At 45.1% G+C, this 25,752-nt stretch overlaps 1 protein-coding gene across 1 annotated transcript in view; it reads right to left on the reverse strand.

The window, feature by feature from the left end:
- The window catches only part of LOC103264178 (exostosin-2-like), a 137,364-nt gene that overhangs the window by 106,486 nt on the left and 5,126 nt on the right, over window positions 1–25,752 (reverse strand). Inside the window, 2 exon segments of the mRNA XM_021714323.1 lie at window positions 13,034–13,229; window positions 23,189–23,305. Coding sequence (XP_021569998.1) covers window positions 13,034–13,229; window positions 23,189–23,305 — 313 coding nt within the window.

Here is a 25,752-nt window from a genome sequence, read left to right on the forward strand (position 1 = left end):
TTGCAGGTAGCCCACTGTGAATTTTGGACTGGGCCACATTCCAAACATTCTGGGATGGGCCACTTTCATTTGTAAAGTAAATACTTAAGCTTCTATAGAATTGTTTAACTTGGCATAAATCAATCAGCTTAGGATGAAAAAGGTTTATAGAATATGTCAGTCACAGATTAGGTTATCCTTTGTTATGGGATTTTAAGATTATCATATGAAAAGGGTTTAAAGGCAATCATTGATTAAGTTTTCATGGATTAAGGTTTCTGGTGGGTGGGGGACGCCCCTCCCACATCTGACTTTGTGTATAAAAGACCCGTTGTAATTCCCAATAACACTCATTCGCTTCTGCACTAGACTGGAGTCCAGTCTCTTTCTTTTTCTCTTCTTCCCCCCCAATCACCAACACCGTCTCCACCTTTGGGGTACCCTGAACCCAGCTGAAGCAGGACTCCGGTAGACTGCCTGAGCCTGTGGATGTGAGAACAGCTGGGGCAACTTGGCAAGACCTCATCACTACAATAAATCAAAAAATTAGCTGGGTGTGGTAGCGTGTCCCCATAGTTCTGGCTACTTGGAAGGCTGAGGCGGAAGGATAGCTGGACCCCAGCAGTGGTGGCCATGAGCATGTCACTGCATTCCAGCCTGGATGATGTAGTGAGACTCCAACTCAAAATAAATAAAAAAAGAAAGGATTTGAATTCAGGTCTCTCCATCTCAAAGGCCCACAGGTTTTCTACTAACAATATTTTTCATACTTTTTGGCCTGGGACTCATAGTAGGAAACACATAAAAACATTTTATGCCACAAAACCATAATAAAAACTACTGATTAATGAAAAAAAAGAAAACAAAAATGGGACTATTACAGCAATAAAAGGGATTAGAAGATAATGCAGATACTTGCATGTCAATATTTATTGCAGAATTATTCACAATCGCCAAAGGGTAGAAACAACCAAAGGGTTTTGTAAACAAAATGTGGGGTATATGTGCAATGGAATATTATTCAGCCATAAAAAATGAAATTCTGATACATGCTATAGCATGAATAGAACTTGACAATATTATGCAAAATGAAATAAGTCAGACACAAAAGACTATATAATTCTAGCTACAAAAAAATTCATAACAGGCAAATTCATAGAGACATAAAGTAGATTAAAAGTTACCAGAGCTTAGGTAGAGGGATGAGAAATTATAGTTTAGTGATAATAGTGTTTCTGTTTGGGGAGATCAAAAAGTATCAGAAATAGATATTAGTGATGGCTGCACAATACAGTAAATGCAATTAATGTCACTGAATTGTACACTTGAAAATGGCTCCTGTTTGGAAAGCTGAGGTGGAAGGATCACCTGAGCCCAGCAGGTTGAGGCTGCGGTGGCCTTGAGCGTGCCATTGCACTCCAGCCTGGATGACAGAGTGAGACTCCAACAAAAAAAAAAAGAAAAATAGAAAGAAAGAAAAAGAAAAAATAAAGTGGCTAATTTTATGTTATATATATTTTACCATAATAAAAAAAGAAAGTATTTCAAAAAAAAAAAAAAAAAACATTTTATGTGACAGCTCACTACCAAAACAAAGGTTTCAGGAAATATTTACCCTATGTATAATGGCTCCCTGATAGTTTATTGTATCTCTTTTCTTTAAATAGAATGCCAATCATGACCCACTGAATTGACTCAGATATAGTAGTGAATTACTACCCTCAGTTTGGAAAATACTGTATACCATGCAAACACACACACACACACACACACACACACACACACACTCCAGGAGCCAGGAGACCGAGGTCCCAGCTGCAAATGGGCCTTAACAACTCATTGTCAAGACCATCAGTCAGATGGTTGCTTTCAGATCCTAAACCCTACCTAAGCTGCAGAGATTATAGGAGATAATGAGAAATCTGTGATCCTCATTCCAGTAGTCATCTTGGGGATATATGTGTATAAGCACAAAGGAGATTGAGGGGATGGTATCAGTTTTCTGTTTAAAATATTTAATTTTTTAAAAAAGTATTTGTTACAGGCTGAGCCACCAAGCCCGGCTAACAAACACTTTTTTAAAAAATTAAATATTTTAAACAGAAAACTTTATGAAACATATACACAAGATCCACTATTTTAAAAATACATATGCTAAACAAAATTAAATCTTAAAGATTCAGGAGCATCACCACGAAGATTCATTTCTGTATTTCCTCAGTTCTAAGATGCTGCATCAATAACAACTTGGTGGGAAGAAACAGAAACTATATTCAAGGCTCAAATTGATAGTAAGACTCATTTGGATGTCAGAAATTCAAAATATGAAAAACAAACAAACATGTACTTCTCTGAATTGACAGATTCTGCCATCTTACAATGGTACACCTGGGATATAGTGAAGCCCGCAAAGCTGCCCGTCCTTACATTCAATATGCTAAGAATTCTTTTTTTTTCTTGAGACAGGGTCTTGTTCTGTCGCCCAGGCTGGAGTACAGCAGCACAATCATAGCTCACTGCAGTCTCAGGCTCCTGGGCTCAAGTAAGTCTTAGTCCCCTGAGTACCTAGAACCACAGATATGTGCCACCACACCAAGCTAATTTTTCAAAAATTATTTGTAGAGACAGGGTCTTGCTATGTTGCCCAGGCTGATCTCAAACTCCTGGCCTCAAACTATCCCCCCAAGTCAGCCTCCCAAAGTGCGGGATTACAGGAACCAGCCACTGCACCCAGCTGAGAATTCTTTTTTAAAATCACTTTTCCATCTTCTCTATTCATAGCAGATTGCTAGACAACCATCTCAGAACTCGCACATGTAGCAGTCTCTCTCCCCTTAAATATGTAGCGAAGGAAACTAAATAACTCAATGTGTCCAAACTGTGTTCAGACAAGATAAAATAAGAGTCCCTTATAGAAGCCCTCCCATAAAGTACACAAGCTTGGTGTACACAAACACATTTGCCGTTCCGTGGCTTCTTCTGCCCTCTTCTCGACCACAAGTAGGCTTACCTGTAGTCCTACAAGGTAAGGCCACCAGATGCCTGGGGATTTATTATCTTACATAGAAGTGTTTGGTCTTTTTCTTAATTATCCCATTATATTTCAAGTACTTCTCTGCAGTATAAATATTTGGTATCTTAATAGGAAAACATGAAGGCACATTGAGATAAGAGAATGTGACAGAATGAAAAGAAACTGATGTTTTAGCATGCTCCAAGTGCTAAAGGTTAGAGAGGAAAGAAGATGCTGGATGTTTATGCCACCTCAAAGGCTCCTAGTCAATTGAGTTCAAAGGCAAGGCAGGCTCCTGACTTCCCCCTCCTAGTGTGGCTGAGGTTAGAGGTCACTGCCAGTGGAGCCACTGACCAATAAAAGAATGTTTGGAAAGTCTACTTAACAAATAAACCAGGGATCCAGTTACACGCTCCTCCTTGTCCACACAAACATTTCTAACAATGTTGTCTAGTCTCTACCCAGCCTTCCGAGACCCTAGATTGTGTAGTTTTTCTTTGTGGTTCAAGGAAGACTGGGAATATGAATGTTCCAATTGACGACAGAAAAATATTTCATTGCATACTTCTGGCTGTCTTCCAATTAAGAAAGATAGCTGATGGACTCCCGTCTTGGAGGCCTACCTCAAACGTACCTCTCCAGTAAGTCCGTCCTGACAATTTTAGCCGTATCTTTCTCCCTTGAATTTCAGACCCCTAATGTACACAGGAAAATTGATACCATCCCCTCAATTTCCTTTGTGCTTATACACATATATCCCCAAGATGACTACTGGAATGGGGATCACAGATTTCTCATTATCTCCTATAATCTCTCCCTGCAAAAAAGCCGATTAGGGTTTCAAAAAATTAATTAACTAGTTAATTAGCTCATAGGACAATGAAAAGTCAATTGGTAAGCCTGCTTTGCACTGTTACACTACCAGCCTCTACTAACTTAAGAAGTTGTTTTTTTGACTTACCCACAAAAACCCTATAAGCAGCCGCTGGCCTGTTCAATGCCACATGTAACTGCTCATCGGTAGCCTTCAGGAGTAGATACCAGGGACACAGGTTGTGCTTTTCTTCAAGAATCTGAACTACAGCTCCTACCTACTTAGGCTCTAGCCTTGTACTTGACTTTATGGCTGCTCCAATCACATCTAAAATCAAGAGGGGATTTCCTCTCCTTTCCTTGTCAGGCAGCATGTCTTTCTCCCTTGGGACACTCGAACTCCCAAGTCACAACAAGGACTTTCACCACCGTAGACATCAGTCAGATGGTTGCTTTCGGATCCTAAACCCTACCTAAGCTGCAAAATGTTGCCACAACATCTTCCTCACCAAGACCCTACCCCACATTTCTGGGTCAAATCAGAAACTTCAGCTCGACCTCATCTAGAGAGAGCATGATTTCTTTTCCATCGGAAAGAACCGGCCTCGGAGGAACAGCTATGAGGACACAGAGTGGCTGACAGCACCTAGGACACCTCCGCAAGACCAGAACACTCACAAGGAAGAGGAGTCACTTCCAAGGGGATGGAGACCCCTGCTGGCTCCAGCTGTCTGTGCAGCTCCTTCGCGTGGTTCAGGGTTTCTCAAAGGCAAATCAGACCCTCCGGCCCTCTGACCAGGCGAGCACGGAGTGGGTCCAGGGTATCAACTGCTGATGCGAGAAGCCTTCCCCTGAAAGTTTACCTCTGTCTTACAAAGAGACCCACATCCGACCCCCCCAACAGGGTTCCCTAAGAATTCATAAGAACGTTTCAGAATCAGGTTGATGCTGTCTTTTCAGTTACTCCTGCCGAGGTCAGAAGAAATCGATGGAAGGTAACAGAAGACAGAATGGCACGTACACTTTGGAAAGAGTATCTTTTGTTACAGAATGAAAGAACTCTCACTCATCTTAGAAAGAAGAGACATTAACCTGGAACAGTAGTTCTCAAGCAAAGCAATTCCCACCCACTCCTCTGCCCCAGTGGGACAACCGGCAATGTCTAGAGACATTTCCGGTTGTTACAACTGGGGGGGAGGGTGTTAGTGGCAGCTAGGAGTAGCTGAACCTGTCCTTTATACCTGTCTGGGAATTACTTCAAGCAGATATTCTCACATCTAGTTGAAGTCAGTCCAGTCTAGAAATGTGAGGTTGGGAGGAAAAGGAGGTCATTTGAGGAAACAAAATGCTCGAGAAGGGAGAGCAGGACGCATGAGGCACCACAGTGGAGAGCTGCTGACGGTCGGACAGCAGCACAGGGTAAGAGGGCATCAGAAAGCAGGCGGACAGTGAGGAGGGGGGCAGGCAAGTGCCAGGACCACCCTTCTCTTGTAAGCTGGCGGAGTGGTGTGTTCGCCACCGGAAGAGGTAAGTGGCCTTGTGACCAGAGCTGTTCCGGGGAGAAGAGATGATCACTTCATGAGGAATGCTGTCAAGGAGAGTAACATTCTCACAAGGGACAAGCATGTCATAGATGGAACATGAGAGATGATTTAGCCAGCCCTTCAGGGGAGGAAAGAGAGCCTTACGAGCTTTGGTGACTTATCATGGTCATACAATTCATAGGGACAGAGCCGGGGCTCAAGCACAAGTCTCCTGACTCCAAGTGTGTCTCTCTGAACCCAGGTCACCTAAAAGGACTCTACCTTAAATGACCGGCAACTATTCTCAGATTCTGAGCCTGCTACTGAAAATGACAAGCAAGTCTGTCTCAGACCCATAGCTCCCCCCGTGTTCCACAGGACAACAGTAGTCGTAGGTGACAGGAGGCACCCTGCCCCCAAAACCAGATGGTGTTCACTTTCCCAACTGGAGGGTGGGAGAATGGAGAAGGTAACTGGACAGAATTTTCTCATTGTTTCTTGCCCAGTTCTTTCTTAACCTTTCTAAACTAGAATCTAGTATAAAAAGGTATCTGATTTAACACATGATTCTGCATTTAGTTAATTAATTAAGATGCCATAAAAAGTAGCACAGCCGGGCTCGGTGGCTCAGCCTGTAATCCCACGCTTTGGGAGGCTGAGGTGAGTGGATTGCCTGCGCCCACGGGTTCGAGGCCCGCCTGGGCAACTTGGCGAGACCTCATCTCTACAACAAATAAAAAAAATTAGCTGGGCGTGGTAGCGCGTGCCTGTAGTTCCAGCTACTTGGAAGGCTGAATGGAAGGATCACCGGAGCCCAGCAGGTCGAGGCTGCGGAGGCTGGGAGTGGTTACTGCACTCCAGTCTGTGAGACTCCAACTCAAAAAAAAAAAAGGAGCACAAAGAACACTGTGCCTCGTCAAGAAGCACTTTCTTCTACACAAGTGTTAAGAAACACAGGTTTAGATGGAAAACCTAGAGATCTCTAGACTGATTGTCTCATTCACTAAAACTCAGATAAAGTTGGCAGTTAGGTAGCAATTAGGAAACCAGAAACTCAAAATGAGCATTAGGATGCTGTGAAGAAACCCCAGGGAGGTTAAGACTGACCCGTGACGTATGTTCAAATCAGAAAGCCAAAATGCTACACAGATGAGGCTACGGAGGTCCCGAGAGGTGGATCCTCACCAAGCAGACAGACTCTGTAAACTGCAGAACTGACGTGGGCCAGGCAACCTGAAGTCAGAACCTGCAGACTTCAGCACTGTGTGGCAAGAAATTAAGTGTCACGATCAAGAGGGTGGACTGGACTCAGCCACCAACTTTCACTCTCTCCCAAGACCCTAAAATGGCAAGCCATGGGAATTTTTTAAATGTAAGGTATAAACACCCTAAGATAAAGAGAATGGGAGACAAGATGACAGCAACAAAACGCAGAAGCCGAAAAGTAGAGAGGGAAGTGGTAACTGAAATGATGGGTTCAGGAGAGCTGCTCCTAAATCAGCGGAGAAAAACTCCAGTCACAGGGCAGAGCCCCAAGTGGGGGGAGGGTGGAGTTAGAGTTAGGAGGGCAGACTGAAACTGTATCTAAAAATCAGTCAGGGCCTCTGGGTGGTGGCTCACACCTATAATCTCAGCACTTTGGGAGACGGAGGCAGAAGGACTGCTTGAGTCCAGGAGTTCAAGGTATGCTAGGCTATATCGCGAGAGCTTGTCTCTACAAAAGATTAAAAAAAAAAAGAAAGAAATTAACCAGGCGTGGTGACCAACACCTGTAGTCCCAGCTACTCAGCGGACTGAGGCAGGAGGATTGCCTGAGCCCAGCAGTTTGAGGCTGTGGTGAGCTGTGATCACGCCACAGCACTCTAGCCTAAGCAACAGAGTGAGACTCTGACTCATTAAAAACACAAAAGAGCAGTCAGAATCCCAGGTCCCATCCTCATTCCACATACTAGGTGACTGCCCTGCCTAGTCTCGGGACCAGGCTAAACGCAGGCTCCCTGCCTGAAGGTGAAGGTGTTCATCTGAAACCCGCGGACACATGGGCAGTTCCACACTTGATGCTGAGAACCTGCTGGGCCTCTTCTGCTCATCTCCTACCTAGGCATATTCCAACAAAAAGAAACAAGTACAGTACCCACTGAGGACTAGACTTGAAGGTCTTTACCTTACTTGAAATATAAGCCCGTTTAAATCTCGTTCAGGAGAAAGAAAGAGAAGCAGGACAAAATGGGACACCCAGTGGAGTACCCGAGACAGTTGGAGCAGCCCAGGGAAAGGGGCATCAGAGGACAGGAGAGAGACTCGGAAGGGAGGCGGAAAGATGGCAGGTGCTCAAGGGGAGAGATGAGAGGACCACCAGCCATCTGAACTGAGAACCGAGGCCAGGCCCCCCACAGCATCCTCATGGTAAGCAGCCACACGGCACTGCCTGAAACGGTCCCGCTCCCACGGCCGTCTCAGTCACTAAGACTATCGCCTGCTGTGACTCAAACCTTCCAAGGAGCTTCAGCTTTGCATCCTGAACACCGCTGTGGTAAGACCCTAAAACTGCAAGAGGCTCGCCACAGCAGAGTGCCAAAATCTCAACAGTTGTCATTTCAACTCTTCAAACCGCCCTTGATGCAACTTGCCTAACACTGCTGCCACGTGGTTCGAGTTTGGTCAGTTGATCTAGGGCAGGAAGTGCCCCCCCCATGTATTCAGTCACTGTCTTCGTATCCAAGCAGTCAAAGTCTCCATTCCAGGACCACCCATGTCACCTCCCCAGCATGGTGCTTGGACGCAGCCTCTTACCTGTCTCTGCATTTCTTCAATCTGTCTTTGGGGTATGCTCTACAAAATGCTGTACATATCTGACATCTTTTCTTCCGGTACAACTACAGATGCTCTGGAAACAACAGCAAAACAATTGACGTCACACAAGTCTTTACAGGAAGCATCTTGTTTCAATCTCCCAAGTAGAAATAATACCCCAAGCCTCCTTCACCCCATGTCCCTTCCAGTGAGCATGCTCTCTCCCATTCCTTTCTCATGGCCGAACTTCTCACAGGAGTTCCCTCAACAGCTCCATTCTCTTACCTCCCACTCACGACTCCATGTATCTTTCATCCTGCCTCCACTCACTGGTGTTCTCTAACCATGTGGTATGCTTTCAGTCACCTGAACATCCCGTGCTCTGACCTACCACAGGGCCTCTGCATGTCACATTTCACCTGCCTGGTAAACTCTTCACTCCCTTTCTAAATTAATGCACACTTTTCTCCTTTAGCTATCTATTCCAATCTACTCATTTGCTTGACATATACTTATGGAGGTCCTATTGCGTGCCAGGCCCTGGGAACACAACAGTGAACAAATCAGACATGTAAGGTAAGGCAGCAAGCAGGCCATGAGAATGCCTGAGGAAGTGCATTCCAGGCAGAAGGACTCTCACAAGAGCGTGCTCCTGAGGAACCAGCATGGTGGGCGTGTTCCAGGAGTGCAGAGAGGCCAAGGGTCTAGGAAGAGTACGGAGACGGAGAACAGCAGGAGGAAAGAAGCAGCAGGGCGGGAGGGTCACCATGAACCACAGAGGACCTGGGAGGCCACTGAAGGACCTGTGCTTTTCTTGGAGCCGGGCAGTCATTAGCAGGTTTTGGGCAAAGGCACCATGTGACCCGTCGTGTTCCAACAGGATCGTCCTGTCTGGAGTGCTAGAACTACAGGAAAGCAAGAGCGGGAGCAAAGGGAGCAACTGGAGACACTGCAAATGCCAGGCAAGAGACGTTGATGACCGAGAAGCTGAGTGAAGGGATGAGAGGGCGGAGCCCACGGGATTTGCTAACAGATGAGATATGGTGGGTAAGAGACAGACAGGACTCAACAAGCACTTTTCCTCTATGACATGCAGCAGAGTTTATCATCACATTTGCATAAATTAATTTATTAAAATCTCCACCTCACTTCCACCAGCAAGGCCAGTCCGCTAGGACAAAAAGCATGCCTGGCTCCCCTCACCAGCATGTCCCCGGCACCTGGAATGCTACTGCCCAGCACACGGTTAGCACACAATGAACAGATGCAAACAAGCAAATGACTTCTACTGTGCAAAGAGAAAAGCTGAGTCTCAGAGAGACCAAATCCTTCGTCAAGATCACAAAGCCAGCCAGCAACAGAGCTCGTTATCTGAACCCAGGCCTGAGGACTTCAGCTCCGGAGTTCTCTGACCCATAATCACCACTACCCAAGCAGACCTAAACCCTCACAGAAACCTCCCTTCAGGTGAGACCAAGTGCACTCAGGACATATCCTTTCAGACTCACTTAGAGGCACCGTCTCTGGGAAGCCCTCTCCAATCACCCTGCCAACAATGGTGTGTGATTCCCTCTCCCTCTCCTTGGGGGTATCCCTTCCAGTCAAGGCTGCATCCCATCACAGGAAGTGGTCACTGCTGGCTGGCTTCTCTATCTTCCACCACTAAACCATGAGCTTCCTAGAGGAAAGGTTTGGCCTTGGTCATCTTTGTTTCCCTCCATCCTGTCTGACACAGTGTCTGTCAACAGAAGGTGCTCAGGAAATGTTCTCACAGGGAGAGGAATGCTGGAAGTGACTTACCACTTTTTTTTTTTTTTTGAGTTGGAGTCTCACTCGGTCGCCCGGGCTGGAGCATAATGGCACACTCACGGCCACCCCAGCATCGACCTGCTGGACTCCAGCAATCCTTCCGCCTCAGCCTTCCAAGTAGCCTGTGGGAACTACAGGTATGAGCTACCACACCTGGCTAATTTTTTATTTATTGTAGAGACGAAGTCTCGCCAAGTTGCCTGGGCTGGTCTCAAACCTGCGGTCTCAGGCAATCCACTTGCCTCGGCCTACCAAAGCACTGGGATTGCAGGCTGAGCCACCGAGTCCAGCCTGGCTCATCACTTCTAAGACGGAAAGAGTAACCACTCCTCTTCCAGGTGGAAGCAGGCTTCCCCTTCTCTGGGCCTTCACAGGCCCTGTGCATGCACCAGCTATGGCATTTGCCACAGAAGATTGTAACTGTGAGTTTGTCTTCACTCCCTAGAGTCTAGGCATCTCAGAAACAGAGACTCCATGTGATTACAACAGGCTTTCCAAGCAATGTGAGATGAACGAGTGACTTGGTGCCATTTAAACTGTTCGGACACCTGTGGTGATCAGACTTGGACAGAAATATCAAAAAAGTTGGGGGAGGAGAAAGTAATTAAGCACTGAGGCAAGGATAAGACTGAGAGGTGTATACAAATTAATTTTCAATACTCTTCAACCTCCAAAGTCTTGGAAACACGAAACACAAGAATAGAGGGCTATTCTGCTCATTACAGTACTAACAGCCAGCACCAAGCAGAATCTGTTTGGTTCCATCCGTATACTGGGAATGTTTCTAAGCTTTCATCCATGTGGAAGCTCTCCACTCCAGCTAGTACCTTATGCAAATTCAACAGTGACTCTAGACCAGTAGTTCTAGACTGTGGCTACGAAAAAAAAAATTACCTTGGAGTGAATTCAACAGAGACTCTAGACCAGTAGTTCTAAACTGTGGCTACGAAAAAAAAAAATTACCTGGGCATGGTGGCTCACGCCTGTAATCCCAGCACTTTGGGAGTTGAGACAGGAAGACAGCCTGAACCAAGAAGCTTGAGACCAGCCTGGGCAATATAGTGAGCCCTCTTCTATACAAAGAATTTAAAAATCAGCCAGGAGTGGTGGTACGCACTAATAGTCCCAGCTACTCAGGAGGCTGAGGCAGGAAGCTGAGGCTCTGATGACTCAACCCTGCCAATGGGGCAGGACAATAGCCAGACAATATGTAAATGAAGAGGCGTGGCTATTTCAATAAAACTTGATCTACCCAAACAGCCAGCCAACAAATCTGGTCCACAAGCCTCAGTATGTGAACTGTTCTAGGCCAGTGTACTAACTCTCCTGATGGAAAATAGAGCAAAACAGTCCAAGGTAGTGGTTCTCAAACCTAGGTAGACACTACAATACCTGACACACACAGCGGTTCGTTCATACCTGTAAGACTTGAAAAGCTTCACTGGCTGCAATGTTTTATATTTCCACTGACCAGTGTTACTTCAATGCCACCACTGCTTGCATTCTGAAAACGTTCAAAACCAACATCAAAGTCTTGCCCTGGGCATTCAACATGAGACTTCCTGCAGCGGGCTTCCTTTGTCCTCACGTACTATGTAAACACATCGTGGCACACTTTCTGAACGTCGCTTACATTACTTACCTCAGCCTATCCTGTGAGGAAATTGTTTTGTCTGGGAATTTCAGGCTCTCTAGTGGACCCCCTAAAGGGGAGGCATCAAGTCTCTTCCCACCTTTCTACTCCCCACAGCATCTAGCATGTGCTTGGTGTACAGAGGTTCATTTCATGAACCAACACCTTTGAAAAGACATTAAGACTGACATGTTCTATTTAGAAGCAGTAAATTTAACAAAAGCAAAATCTCAAATGATTTCTTACTCATTCACCCCATTCAGCCCCCTCAATGTGAAAAATACTTGGGAAAGAGAGAGATGTGCCAGAGAAAAAACAGCAGCAAGAGGTAGACCAAAATAAGGAGAGACCTTAATTCTCTAGCACTCGGCTTCTCCCAGTTTTTGCCTCTTCGGAAGGTGAAAACGACAACAAAAAACTACTGTCTAATCTTTAAGAGAAAAGGAAAACTCAGAAAAATTATCAAGAAACTCAAGATTCCAAACTTCTCCGGGGACAAATGAGAAAGGCTGCAAGAGTGGAGGGAGACGGGCCGCCAGGCGCCTGGAGGCACAGGTGGCACGTTCTGCCTGACCTCAGAAGTCGGCATCCAGATGGGACACACATGCTGATAGCCATTTTTCTGGTCTAGACAAAAGTTACTATAAATACTCCTGCTCATATCACCACTGTTACCAGTCAGACATTCCAGAGGGAGATGCTGCACTTTTTGAGAGAAAGTATTCTAACAATCTCAGATGGGCCAGCTCTCTGGAGGTCCAAAAACAAAAAACAAAAAAATTACACCAGCTCCTCGATACACCTCCTTGAACTAACCTGGCTGCCTTTTAAATATATAAGTGAACAAAGCTCCATTTCTCATTCCCATCCCCCATCCACTTGGACTGCCAACTATCCTGCTTATAAGACATCCCCAGAGGGACTGCAGTGCCTAAGGTTATGAAAGCCACCATTCTCATGATGTAAATAAAGGACATGCTACTGGTGGGACATGCAAAGGGTCGCAAGAACACCCAAAACCAAGAAAACAAAACAACTGAAAGCACTCCACTCCCAGGAAAGTTGCCTATGGCCTTGGAGGCCAGCATGGTCAGGGGATGCAAGTTGGCACCTTAAAGAACATTTCTCAGGACTGGTTTATAAATACAGGGGTAAAAGCAAGATATATGTGCCTACTTTGTGCAGCGTCTTAGCAAATCTGCTGGATCTGCATTTTTGGAGTATAATGCCTATTTGAAAGGCTTATAAACTCTCTCAGACCAAGCAGCTTTGCGTGAATACACAACAGCAGACATCCAGGCACCTAAAGGTCTAAGTGTCCAGTGAAGAGTGATGCTACATTTTCTTCCCCGCTGGGTTACTCTAGCTGCATGTGAAAAACAACTTGGGTTTGCCAGAGTCAGTTTTACCCTGTAAAAGCAACATTCACTGAGCCTTCACTGAGCCTTGAGAAAGACAAGTGACACTCACCTGTAGCACTTGGGGGTAACTGAAGATCTGGTATTTATGGCAACGCTTGCAGACAGAAAGGACACCCTCTGAAAGGTTGGTGCATTTATCCAGTACTAACATCGACTCGCCATGTTTGGTCTGGAGGGCTTCTAGATCCTCTCTGTACTCAGGACGGAGAACCGTCTGAGAGGACAGGAGGAAGTGTCACCATGGACTGCAAGGGAAAAAAACAAATATTGGAAAACTGCAGCAGTCTGCTGGCTGAGGTAAGGTAAACGTCAACATTAAACAATAGCAGTAAGTGTTTCCTCATCACTATTCATATCCACTGATTTTTTGTGTGTGTGGAAATTATCTTCTGTAGCATTATAAATATTTAAAATATTACATGCTGTAAGACAATGAGGTGTGATTCATTCACATGCTGAAATACTATGCAGTCATAACAAATTTTATTTAGGAACAATTCTCACTGTGGTAAGGAAATGCACATAGCATGCCAAGTTCAGAGAGCATGCTATAAACATAAATACATTTGATTATGTCTGGAGAGAGAAATTGGTAAGTCTATCGATTATCTGGAAAGAACACCAAAACATCCTCGTGAGCTGTAGCTGTGTCTCTGATCTGAAAGGAACTGAAGGCTGGCTACGACTTTCAAACAGAGACAGCAAGAGCTTGATGGCCAGCTCAGGCATCCGACCCAAGAGCTGCAGGAATGATGCCCTGATTGCTAAACAGCTTCCGGACACTATTGAGAGGCTCCAGGAAAGTCCTCGTCACCAAGGCCACAGGAACAGGAGGGAGACCTAACTGGCAGCTGAAAACAAGAAGAGGAAATACTGTCTAACAAGCACTCTCTAACTGAGAAGGCCATCTTCTCTTGAAGAGCAAAGCATGGAGCCACCAGTCTTAGCATCTGGATGGTAAGGGTGTGTAAAGGCAGACAGAGGGCAGAAAGGATTCCTAAGCATCTATGTCATGCAGGTCTCCATAAGGGACAGAGATGGGAATACAAAGTCAGCAAGCCTGAAGAAGAGAGGAAGATTCTGGAGAGGCCAGATGACAAGGCAAGACTGAAAGGCAAGCCTCCCCAAGGCAGAGGGTATAGAGCATGAAGGCTACACAGACTGCACATCCCACGTCCGAAAATCTGGAATCCAAAATCCAAAGCTTTTTGGGTATCACACGACACTCAAAGGAAATGCTCATTGGAGCATTTTGGATTTCGATTTTTCTGATTCGGGATGCTCACCCAGGAGAATAATGCAAATACTCCAAAACCCAAAAATATCCAAAATCCAAAAGCTTCTGTCCCAAGAATTTCAGTTAGGGAAGAGTCAACCTGCATAGGCTGAGGGACCACTAGAAATCACCATTACAGTGAAGACTCGTGTAAAGCAGGCTCCAGGAAGAAAGGAAACACTCAGGAGACCTAGACGCAGTATTCAAATCCAGTTCAAACTGGTACACCCAAGGAAAACACTAGGGCTATGTATGTCATCGGCAATGCTGCCAGGCAATTTACGATGCGGTCCGAAGGACCAAAGACCCATAGTCTTCCTGTCTGGTTTGTTTTGTTTTGTTTTGTTTTTTAAGAAAGGAAGGGTGATGGTTACTTTTCCTTAGTTGCTTAGACTTACTTGGAGGCTCTAGCTGGGGCCCACCTTATGGCAGCATGGGGACCACCCATGGCCAAAGAACAAGCACTCTCTAACTGAGAAGGCCATCTTTTCTCGAAGAGCATAAGCTTCAGGTCCCAAACCCAAAAAGCACTGAGTGAGGAACACCGCCTCACCAGCCAGAGAGCAGGGCAATGCACTCCGCACTCGGGTAGCTGGTCAGTCCTCAGGATCACTGCTTCTGGTGATGTCCTTTCTCAGCTGAACTAAGAGCAAAAGGGCATTTTCCCACATCACAGTTAAGAAAACAAGGAACTGGCAGGTTTCTAGAATTTACTGTCCTACAGCAAGGAGCCTCAAGGTCATATAAATTTAAACTAATTAAAATTAAGTAAAATTAGATGTTCTGTTTCTCCACCACACTAGCCCACTTCCAGTGCCCAGCAGCCCATGTGGCTAGTGGCCACCTGACATGAGACCACGTCTTCACTGCAAAAGTTCCACTGGGTGGCGCTGCCCCAGGAGGTGGCCAAGACCCAGAGGCCAAGGTAAGGGTAGGTGGAAATGAGAACCACACAGAACAGCAGCCCAGCGGGGACATGGTTTAGATCAGCTGTACAGACTGCTTCCTTTTTCCCTGAATTTTCTCCATGGAACAGAATGCAATCCATGGAACAGAATGTTGGATATTTATGGCCAAGAGTATTCTAGATACTGAAAAAGACTTTGGATTCTACTCTCAGCTCTGAGCAATAGTTTATCTTCTGTAAAAGTATTAATTTTCAGAAGTAAGAGTCAGAAACAGCACCTTAACAATTAAAGCTATTCAAAAATGAAATGGACTATCTTGTAAGGTGTGAGTTTTTCAGTATAAATCAGAAAACTTTTTATTAAGTTGTTATAGTAAAAAGTCATGCATAAAGTTAGAGCTAGACGGTTCCCAAAGGTCTCTTCAATTCATAAGATCCTGGTTCTATGATTGATCTCATGGATGTTCCCGGAGTCTTTCTGTTTGAGAAGAGCTGATAGCACAAAGCTTGAGCTCCACACTGCCCAGAGTAAGAATAAACATGTGGGCATCCAAGAGGGGTAAGAGGGTGTCCATGGACACCAAGAGGGGTAAGAGGGGTGGGGAGGTGCAGAGTGCTGGAGTCCCAGAGGGAAGAGGAGTCTCTGCATGGCAGGTGCAGGGAAGAGTGGGCACACCTGGAATGCCAAAGCCCTAGTGGGGTGGGGGCTTCTACTTGAGGAACAAGCAGGGAAGTGGCACAGGCTGTCAGAGTCCTAAGGAGGGAGGAAGGCTTCTGCGCAGGGGGCAGGGGTATGGGGCAGCTGTGGCAACCGAGCATGGGATAAAACAGAGACCAAGCAAGGTTAGGAGAGCATCTGAGCAACCCAGAACAAAGTGTTCACGCCTGAGAGCCTCAGTTGTGAGGAGGAGATAGCAACGGTAGGATCATCCCAGCATCACAGCCCAAGAAGTACGAGGAGGGTATCTATGCTGGGGGGTTGGGGGGACAGCAGCGGAGCACAACGCGGGGGTCAGTGACTGAGTGGGGGTAAGGAGGTTATTTGTGCATTGCAGGGCAGTGGCAGCAACAGAAGTTTGATTACATATGAGAAGTCGAATCAAATAAGTAATGATACTGAGGATAATGAAAGCTAGATTTCTCATGGTCAGAGAAGGGAGTTACAAATTTGGAAAGAGAGAAAATCGGAACACCCTGCAGAGCTGGATGGAACTGGAGATAGTGAAACAAATGCTAGGCTTTCAATATGCATAAATAGGCAGATATCTATCTGTACAGATACAGAAATCAATACAGATGTTAATGTGCATGCTCAAAGAAACTCTGAATAAAGACAGCCTCTGGGTTAGATTTCACTGAAGAAATAAAGTTCTGGCTGGGCTCGGTGGCTCAGCCTGGAATCCCAGCACTTTGGGAGGCCGAGGTGAGCGGATTGCCTGAGCCCGTGGGTTCGAGACCAGCCTGGGCAACTTGGCAAGACCGCATCTCTACAATAAATCAAAAGCATTAGCTGGGTGCAGTAGCACACGCCTATAGTTCTGGCTACTTGAAAGGCTGAGGCAGAAGGATCAGCAGAGCCCAGCAGTTTGACGCTGGGGTGGCTGTGAGCATGCCACTGGGGTGACTGTGAGCATGCCACTGCACTCCAGCCTAGGCAACGAAGTGAGACTCCAACTCAAAAATAAATAAATAAAGTTCTAGTTTAAGCATTCAGTTACCAGGATCCCTGGGTCCCTGGGACAACTGCTCCATTTCAATGTAAACGTGCAGATGTGAACAAAGAGTCTAGAAAGCTCTCCCTGCTGCATGCTGGCTGTCCTTGGTCTGACGGACAGTTGATGGAGTAGGCCCATTTTAGTTTTAAGCAAACAAGACTTTAAGGTGAATTTGCTTTTCTTTAAAAGACTACAATGACTAGCTACAGCTTTCATGTCTCCTCCCAGTAGTGCTGATATTTAAGTTTAGGCAAAACCATGCTGAGAACTTGAAGTCTCTCTCAAGAGTAACGGCTGTAAACTCCTAAGTTAGTTCCTTCTAGAAGGAAAATGACAAGAATTCCAGCTGAGGCCAACACAGCTGTGAGAAGAAGCTATGAATAGCAACGATCCTCAGCTTCCCATTGAGAAAATATGGAGACAGATTTAAAATACAAATGAACACAAAGCACTTGATATTCTGTGTAGCCCTCAAGAGATGTGGGAACTCCCTTAAACCACGACTCTCACAAAAAGCAGCAAGCCCAAATCGCCACCACGAGGTGGCCCACCCTGCCTTCTCCAAAGCCCCTGAAAGGGCCATGAGCTTGAAATCTGTCTCTACTTTTTTGTTTGCTTTTGGCCCCTTTTTAAGGGGGGTTAGGGGACTAATCTTTTTAAGAAGTAACACAACCACTGTAGGGACCAACTGCAGCCTGGCAGAGAACTGGAGAGCGTTGGCCCCAGCTGAGTTGCAAAAATCCACCCACTGGCCAGCAGAGGGAGGACCATGGCCTACGCATCCTAGACCTTTCTGTGCTACCCTACAGGCAAACTGGGTACTCTTACCGGGTTATTGAACCACAGCAACTTCAGAAACTAACTAAAATCTCCAAGAATCTAAAGATCTTAATTTCAGTCATTATAAGTAAAAAGTAGAGAGATTAGATTACTAGGAAAATGTCACCAATTTAACAGTTGAAGTCTCAAACATTCAGAAAAGGATTTTTACTGTTCAGAGTGGTTTGTTCTCCTTTGTTCTGTTTCCACTAAATCTTTTCTTTTTAGTGTTTTCTTCCCTGGATTAAATCTGAAGAGAACTAAGAGTCCTAAACCAACATAAGAGAGTTAGTTATATTAGAGAGTTTAGAAAGTAGAGACAGAGTGGTCTCAAGAAAGGCGCACTTGAGAAGAGGCCCAGGGCAGCCAAGACAGACCCATCCTCACGTGCTCACTCTGCCTCACCCAGAGTTTCTCCACCGCAGCACCGCTAACACGTGGACCCAATAATTCTTTGTTGTAGGGGACTGCCCTGTGAAGGAAAGAGTGAACACATACAGGCTGATTGGTATCCTTTGAAAGCTTGCTTACAAGTTGGGTTTTTGGTTGGCATCTAGAAGTCTGGATTTGGGGAGGGTCCTCATCATCTCCAGAACTAAATGCAGCTCACTGTGGCCAAACTGCTTGCACAAACAACATGGTTTATGCTGAGCATGTGCTTTCCTTCCGGGCATCTGAAAGTCTGGCATATGCCAGGCAGGAAAAGCCCTGGGTGCTGAGTCTCTGACAAACTTCCCTGGTTGACATTTCACAAGTGTTGTCACAACTTGTTGCTGGGGGAACTAAGCATGTTTTGTGTGACTCCACTGGAAGCTTATGCCTGGACACTCTAGGCCTCATTTATTGAACCTTTTGTCTCTGCTGACTATGCTTTTCAACCTTGTGATGTAAAAAGTCACAGCCATGAGTGCAATTATATGCTGAGTCCTGTGTGTCCCCCTGGAAAACTACAGAAACAAGAGGTAGTCTTGGGGACCTCCTGACACATCCCTGCTGTCACAACAGTCAAAAATGTCTATGTATTGCCAAATGTCCTCTGAGGGACAAAATCACTCCCTTCTCCTGTTGAGAACCACCAGTCTAGCCCAATAGTTGGTCCAAATAATACTTCAAGAAAGCTTCAACTTCAAGTGAAATGAACTGATTTAAATAACTTCCAGGATAACCTCAGGAAAAAAAGGGTTAAAAAAATTTTTCTTAATCACATAACTTATGTAAGTGTTCACAGAAGCAGCAAGCAGAGGAATAACCCTTTTCTCTATTTATCACTGTCATTGATACCTTGTGTCACATAAGCATGCCAAGTCAAGATCCTAGGCATGGGACAGAAACTTATACCACCCCAAAGGGTACCAGCTGGGCTCACACATATCACTCTTTCCCAATTTATGAAAATCTAACCTCAAAACAGGGCCCTGAACTATATTAGTTTCTCAGTCTATGAGTTCTGTATAAGAATTATTTTTGTATTTTCATCTTATAATAAGCAAAAGAATTAGTACAGAGGCATATTTTTGCTCATATTTAGTGATGAATATTGCCAAGAAAGTTAATCTCCAAGTTTATATTAATGTGCTAATGAGATGAGAGGAAGATTTAAATGTAAATCATATAAAACAAGTATAGTAAAATGCAAATCAACTCTAGGTGGGGTAAACATATATTCATTTTGCTGCCTACCTAAAAATTTTCATAATAAGTTGTTGGGAAAAAATGTGAATCATGTACCATATGAAGATAAATAACGTCACAATTATTATATAAAGTGAAGCTTCCTAGTTGTTCAAATAGAAAATGTGATAAGGAAAAGTACATCATCACCCAGCATGCAACAGTACCGGCACGCCAAACCCAACGAACCTGTAATGATCTTCATATTCACCTTAAAGTTATAATTCCATTTCAAAGAAACAGCCTCCACTATCACATAAATTATATCCATCTCCATGTTAATAGTTTTGTAGATGTATTTTTATTTAACTTATAAATTTATTTTAGTGTGGTAGTTATATAAGCACAAGGAATCTAGATTGTCTTTTATTTATATTTACTCAAGTTACACTTTAACAAAATAATTCATTAAAATGCAAGGGATCTTGACTAGTCAGAAAAACTTTGGAGAAGAAGAACAAAGATGGAAGACTCACATTTACTTATTTCAAAACTTAATACAAACCTACAGTAGTCAAGACAGTGTTGTATTGGCATAAGGACAGACATATAGACCAATGGATTCAAACTGAGAATTCAAAAATAAACCCATATATCTATGGTCAATTGGTTTTCAACAAGGTTACCAACACCATTCAATAGTCTTTCTAAATAGTGCTAGCTGAGACAACTCGATATTCACAAGCAAATGAATGAAGTTGGACCCCTACCTTAAACCACATACAAAAATTAACTCAAAATGAACTACAAACTATAAAACTCACAGAAGAAAACATAAGTGTAAAACTTCATAGCTTGGGATTAGGCAATGGTTTCTTAAATATGTCACCAAAATGTGAACCAAAGGAAAAAATAGATAAATTTGACTTAAAAGAAGAACTTTTGTGTATTAAAGGGCACTATCAAGAAAATGAAAAGCAACCTACAGAATGGGAGAAAGTTTCTGCAAATCTTATATCTGATGAAAGTCTAACATCTGGAATATATAAAGAATTTTTATAGCTCTACAATAAAATGACAACTCAATTTAAAAATGGGGTAAATAATCTCAATAGATATTTCTCCAAAGAAGTGCAATAGATGACCGATAAGAGCATGGAAAGATACTCAACATTATTAGTCACTAGGGAAATGCAAATCACAACCACAATGAAACATCCACAAGCATGGCTAGAATCAAAAACACAGACAATAACAAGTGTTGGCAAGGATGTGGAGAAACTGGAACCTTCATACACAGGCTGATGGGTATGTAAAAAAAAAAAAAAATGGTGCAGCCACTTTGGAAAACAACCTGGCAGTTCTTCAGAAAGTTAAAGTTTCCGTACAACCCAAAGATTTCACTCCTAGGTATTTACTCAAGAGAACTGAAAATACAGGTTTACACAAAAAGCTGTACACAAATTTCATAACAGCATTATTCACAATAGCTAAAACGTGGAAATAACCCAAATTTCCATCGACTGACAAACAGATGAACAAAATGCAGTATATACATATGATGAAATATTATTCAGCCAAAAAGTAGTAAAGTACTGATGCCATACTTTATCAATAAACCTTGAAAACATTATGTTATATGAAAGAAGACAGACAAAAAAGGCCATTTATACTTACAGGAAATGTCTAGAATAGGCAAATCCATAGAGAAAGAAAGTCAATTTTTTTTTTGAGTTAGAGCCTCACTCTGTCACCCAGGCTGGAGTGCAGTGGCATGCTCACGGTCATCCCAGCATCGACCTGTTGGGCTCCACTGATCCTTCCACCTCAGTCTTCCAAGTAGCCAGAACTTCCATGCCCGGTTAATTTTTTATTTATTGTGGAGACAAGGTCTCGCCAAGTTGCCTGGGTGGGTCTCGAACCCATGGGCTCAAGCAATCCACTGTCTCAGCCTCCCTAAGTGCTATGATTATACGCTGAGCTACCTAGCCCCGCCAGACAAAATGTAGATTAATGATTGTTGCTGGAGGCAGAGATGAGGGGTGGCTGCTAACAGGTATTTACTTTTGGAGTGATGAAAACGTTCTGGAATCAGGAAGTTGTGCTGATGATGGTTACACAACTCTGTAAATATACTAAAACCCCAAAATTGCAGTATATGAATTAATCTCTACTTTAAAAATAAAGTCAGTCAACTCTGGGAGTCCACCAAGGGAGAAAACTCCAGGAAGATAATCTAGGTAGCAGGTTTTTACCCCATTCAGTCTTGCCTTGCACTTGCCTGAGGGTAGAGGGGAAAAATATCTCCAGCTCACCTAGGCGATACACGTCATCTAAATAACACAACTGCTCAACAAGTGGATAATGCAAGCTAATGTGACCCCAGGCCACACAGTAGAGCATACACACAGGAGAGAGGTGTCTTCTCCAGAGAAAAGTTCCCCGACTTCTCCAAGAGTCCACAAAGGTCTCTAGGGGAAAGTCTGGGCTGCTCAGAAAATGGTCTACTGTTCTCCAAGCAAGCCATTTCCCTGAGACCCATTGCTAAAACCAAATACTATATGTAGGTTTTTAAATCTCACCTGGTATGCTACTTTTAGTGCCAATTTACAAATCAGTCCCCTTCGTATCTGAGTACTTCTCACACAAGTAAAGGAAGCTTTTATCATCACCATGTTTGCCTGAAGCTCATTGTGTTTCTCTTCATGAAACAGCACAACTTCACTGTGATTCTCGTCATGAGACAACAACCCCCTCTCATCGCTGCCTTCAGCAACAATCATTAATCTACTTTCTGTCTGGCCGGGCTCAGTGGCCCAGTTTGTAATCCCAAATCCAGACTACAGCAAAGAAGGTGAGATGAAAAGCCCTCCACGTCCATGTTGTCAGCCCTTTTCATCTATACCCTCCCATATTAAAACATGAGTCGACGATGTGCCAGACAGTGAGGACAGGGTAGTCAAGAAACAGCCAGGAGAGGTGGCACACATTTGTAGCCCTAGCTACTTGGGAGGCTGAGGCAGGAGGATGGACAGGAATTCGAGGCCAGCCTGAGCAACATAGTGAGACCGTATCAACAACAACAACAACAAACCTGGCCTCAGCTTCGCTGCACTTACAAAATCCAAAACCCAAGGAAGGCGGACTTTGAGCAAGTTATCCCAACAGGGAGGACATTACGAGTGTAACACTAGGAGACAGGCAGGCCACGACAGGAGTATAAAGTCAAGATGTGGGTGGGGGCCAAGAAAGCTGCCCTCTGCCCACCCGAGCAGGTGGTTAGGTTGAAACCTGGCGCAGGCAGGACATCGGAGATGAGGAAAACGGTCTCCAGGCGGTGGACAGTGTTTGCAGTCCAGAAAGACTAAGAGAGCAACGCTTGTTCCAAGAACCAAAAGAAAAGCTCTCAGAGGCGAGCCTGGAGGTGGAGACGGTGACCATATGACAACCTTGGAAGACCTCGTAGGGAGCCTGGGCTTCAATCTAAGGACAACGTGAAGCCGAGGATCAGACTGGAGGGCAGCAATGCCAGAGTCAGGGAACGTCAGCAGGAAGTTGGCTTAGCAATCCCCCGGAGCCGTGACAGTGACCCAGCCGGGCAGAGGCACAAGAGGCAGGCGCAGACGAGCTAATAACTGCTCAGCAAGCAGGCCCAACAGGACTTGTTGTTTTGATGCACAAAGTAAAGGAGAGGGAGGAGATCAGGAAATTACACAGACTTCTGGCTGGAAAATGGTGGACAGCACTGTGAACTGACTGACAGAGGGACATATAGGGTAAACAATACAGGGCGGGGGGGCAGGGAAGGTGGTGGCCTCAAAGACCCTGGCCTGTAGCTGACGCTCTGGCTGCTGTGACACCCACCACCCTACTCACCTTAGTCCTTTATCTGGGAGCTCCACCTCGGCCAACAGGGGGCTGTAGACGGGAATGCTGACATCATAGCCCTGTCGGTAAGTCCACATAGAAAAGTCACCACCAGCCAACAGGGTCCTGAAAGCAAAGGATTTTATCAGACGATGAGAAACAAAGAAGGTCTTCATTCTCAGACGTTCTGTGGAAAGAGACAGGAATCACTGAGTCTTAATAATACTATCAACAACAGCTAATGCTTACCAAGTCACCTCTCTATAAGGACACTTGCGCTAACCACTTTGCACTCACACATCTCTCGGACGTCAGCTGCCTACTATCCCTGAACCACCAGTCTCCCCCAGGTCCGTAATCAGTCATTCCTCACTTCCTGCTTCTTGAAACACATCTTAGCCCAGAGGACACCCTAAGGACAGCCCCTGTGCTACCTCATTCAGGTCCCATTCTCCCCTCCCAAGCAATGCTTTATTAAGCACATTTACAATAACAGGATGGTAACAGATCTGCATAGGACAACTAGCTGGGGCAGTCCTTTACCAACCCACTGGCTAGACTCTCAGGAGACAACGGCCAGGGAAGTAGCGGTGGCCGGGAACTATCATGTCTCACGTGGCACACCCCCCACCTCTCTCCAATCCCTGCCCCAAGTGGCTCTTTCCACTGGTGTCCCTGAGCTGCATGTCAATCACGGAGCCCCTACCAGCTCTCCCTGTCCCTTCCAGCTCCTCAGTCTTATTCACCCAATTCCCCACACAGGAAACAGAATCTGGAATCGGACTGTTACCGCTTCTCTTGCAGTTTGCTTGAACTAGCTTGTATTATCCTTAATTAGAAAACAGTGGCCACATTGTTGTCATCGGATCCAGCAAGTGGTCCAATGGCACTTCATCAGTGAAAGGAAGCAGGTACATCTCACACCAACTTTTACTGTTACTCTGTCCCTAGAGTCCCAAGCCCATCGAAATCACTTTCTGGGGCAGAGATTTGCCTGTTGCACACTCTGCACGGTCTGAGCCAAAATGTCTGAACTGAGAACCACAGTTTTTACAATAGCAATTGCTACCAAATTCCCCCCACCCCACCCTGATGACAACCTACATTCTCATCTAACATGACCAGTTTAACCTCAAAGATTTTCAAACCACCCCTGGAAATCCCACTGTTTGTTTAAGTTTTATGAAACCAAAAACTGGTGAGTGAGGTAATATGCAGGCTAAAAACCTCTCCAGCTGCCAGTCCGCTATGTAAAATGTAACAACTATCCTCAGTACTGACATACAGTCTTATTTTTCCTGATTAGCATGCAGCACTGAATCCATCCAACATGCATTTGGGCGGGCTCCATGGCCATGATGGCAAGCAGGCTGTGGGCCCCATGGCCTGTGGGCAGAAAAGCAGCCATGGATCCAATCTCCAGGCACAAAGCAGGCCAGGTGAACAGGGCCATGGGTGATTAGGCTATCACAACCCCCAGCCCAGAGAAGGGAGTGTGTGTATGGAGAGAAAGGAAGCAGGTGGCTATCACGTCAACTTGCGCTGTTGCTCTGGTACTCCTGGGGCCTCTCAAGCTTGCTACTCTCTTCTGGGGGCTGAGGGCAAGGTTCTGCAGTGGCGGGAGGAAAGCAGCAACCGAAAGCAGGCCTTATGTTGGGGATCATCCACGTGCGATCTCTGCTGTGATCTCAAAAAAGCCACGGCTGCAATCAGGCAAGCTGGTCTCACACCGGCCCTGCTACCAACAGGGCTTTCAGCTTTAAGTCTCCACATCTCCTTCTGTTGAGGTTTCCGTTAAATGATCATGGAGAAAATAAAGCAAGCAGCCCTTGCGTCACAGAACATGTGTTTTACATTGACCGAAAAGTGAATTTCTAAGCAACACATTCTGTTTTGGCATCATGCATCCCAAAATCAGAGATCTGCGAGAGACTGAACAGAAAACCTGCAGCTAAAGAAGTATTAATATTACAATCCCACGTGGGTCAAGCCAGGTATTACATCACGTGAGGTGTTCCCCTGTATTCCTGGCACCCTGCAGGACTTCCTAACTCCAGGCCACCACCCCTGTCACCGAGTCTTCCTCCCCACAGCCTCAGAGGCCCCGCCATACATTCCCCACTCAGCCCCAAGCTTCCCTGCAGTTCTTCCCCTCCGCCTGCCTGAGCGTTGGCCGTGCCCACACACAGAAAGGCCACACGTGCATCCTTTGCTTCCCTTAAACCACGCATGTCATCAGGCCTGAATATTCCTCAAATACAAAGCATCAGGTTCTGCAAAAAACAGACAAAGCAAAGCTGTCCTAGTCTACTGGTCATCTTCATTAGTTCACTGAGTCAAACTGTAAAACAGTATTTATGAGACAGGTAAATGTGCAATGGCTAGACGTGTGGTGAATATTTGGTGATATCAAAGAGTTACTGTCCATCTTCTTAGGTGTAATAATCATATTATAGTTATGTTCTTTTTTTTTTTGAGTTGAAGTCTCACTCTGTCGCCCAGACCGGAGTGCAGTGGCCGCTCTTGGCCACCGCAGCCTCGACCTGCTGGGCTCCGGCAATCCTTTCCGCCTC

This window comes from Carlito syrichta, unplaced genomic scaffold, assembly GCF_000164805.1.
Source record: "Carlito syrichta isolate Samal-C Ts95f unplaced genomic scaffold, Tarsius_syrichta-2.0.1 Scaffold305622, whole genome shotgun sequence".
Classification (NCBI taxonomy): Eukaryota; Metazoa; Chordata; class Mammalia; order Primates; family Tarsiidae; genus Carlito; species Carlito syrichta.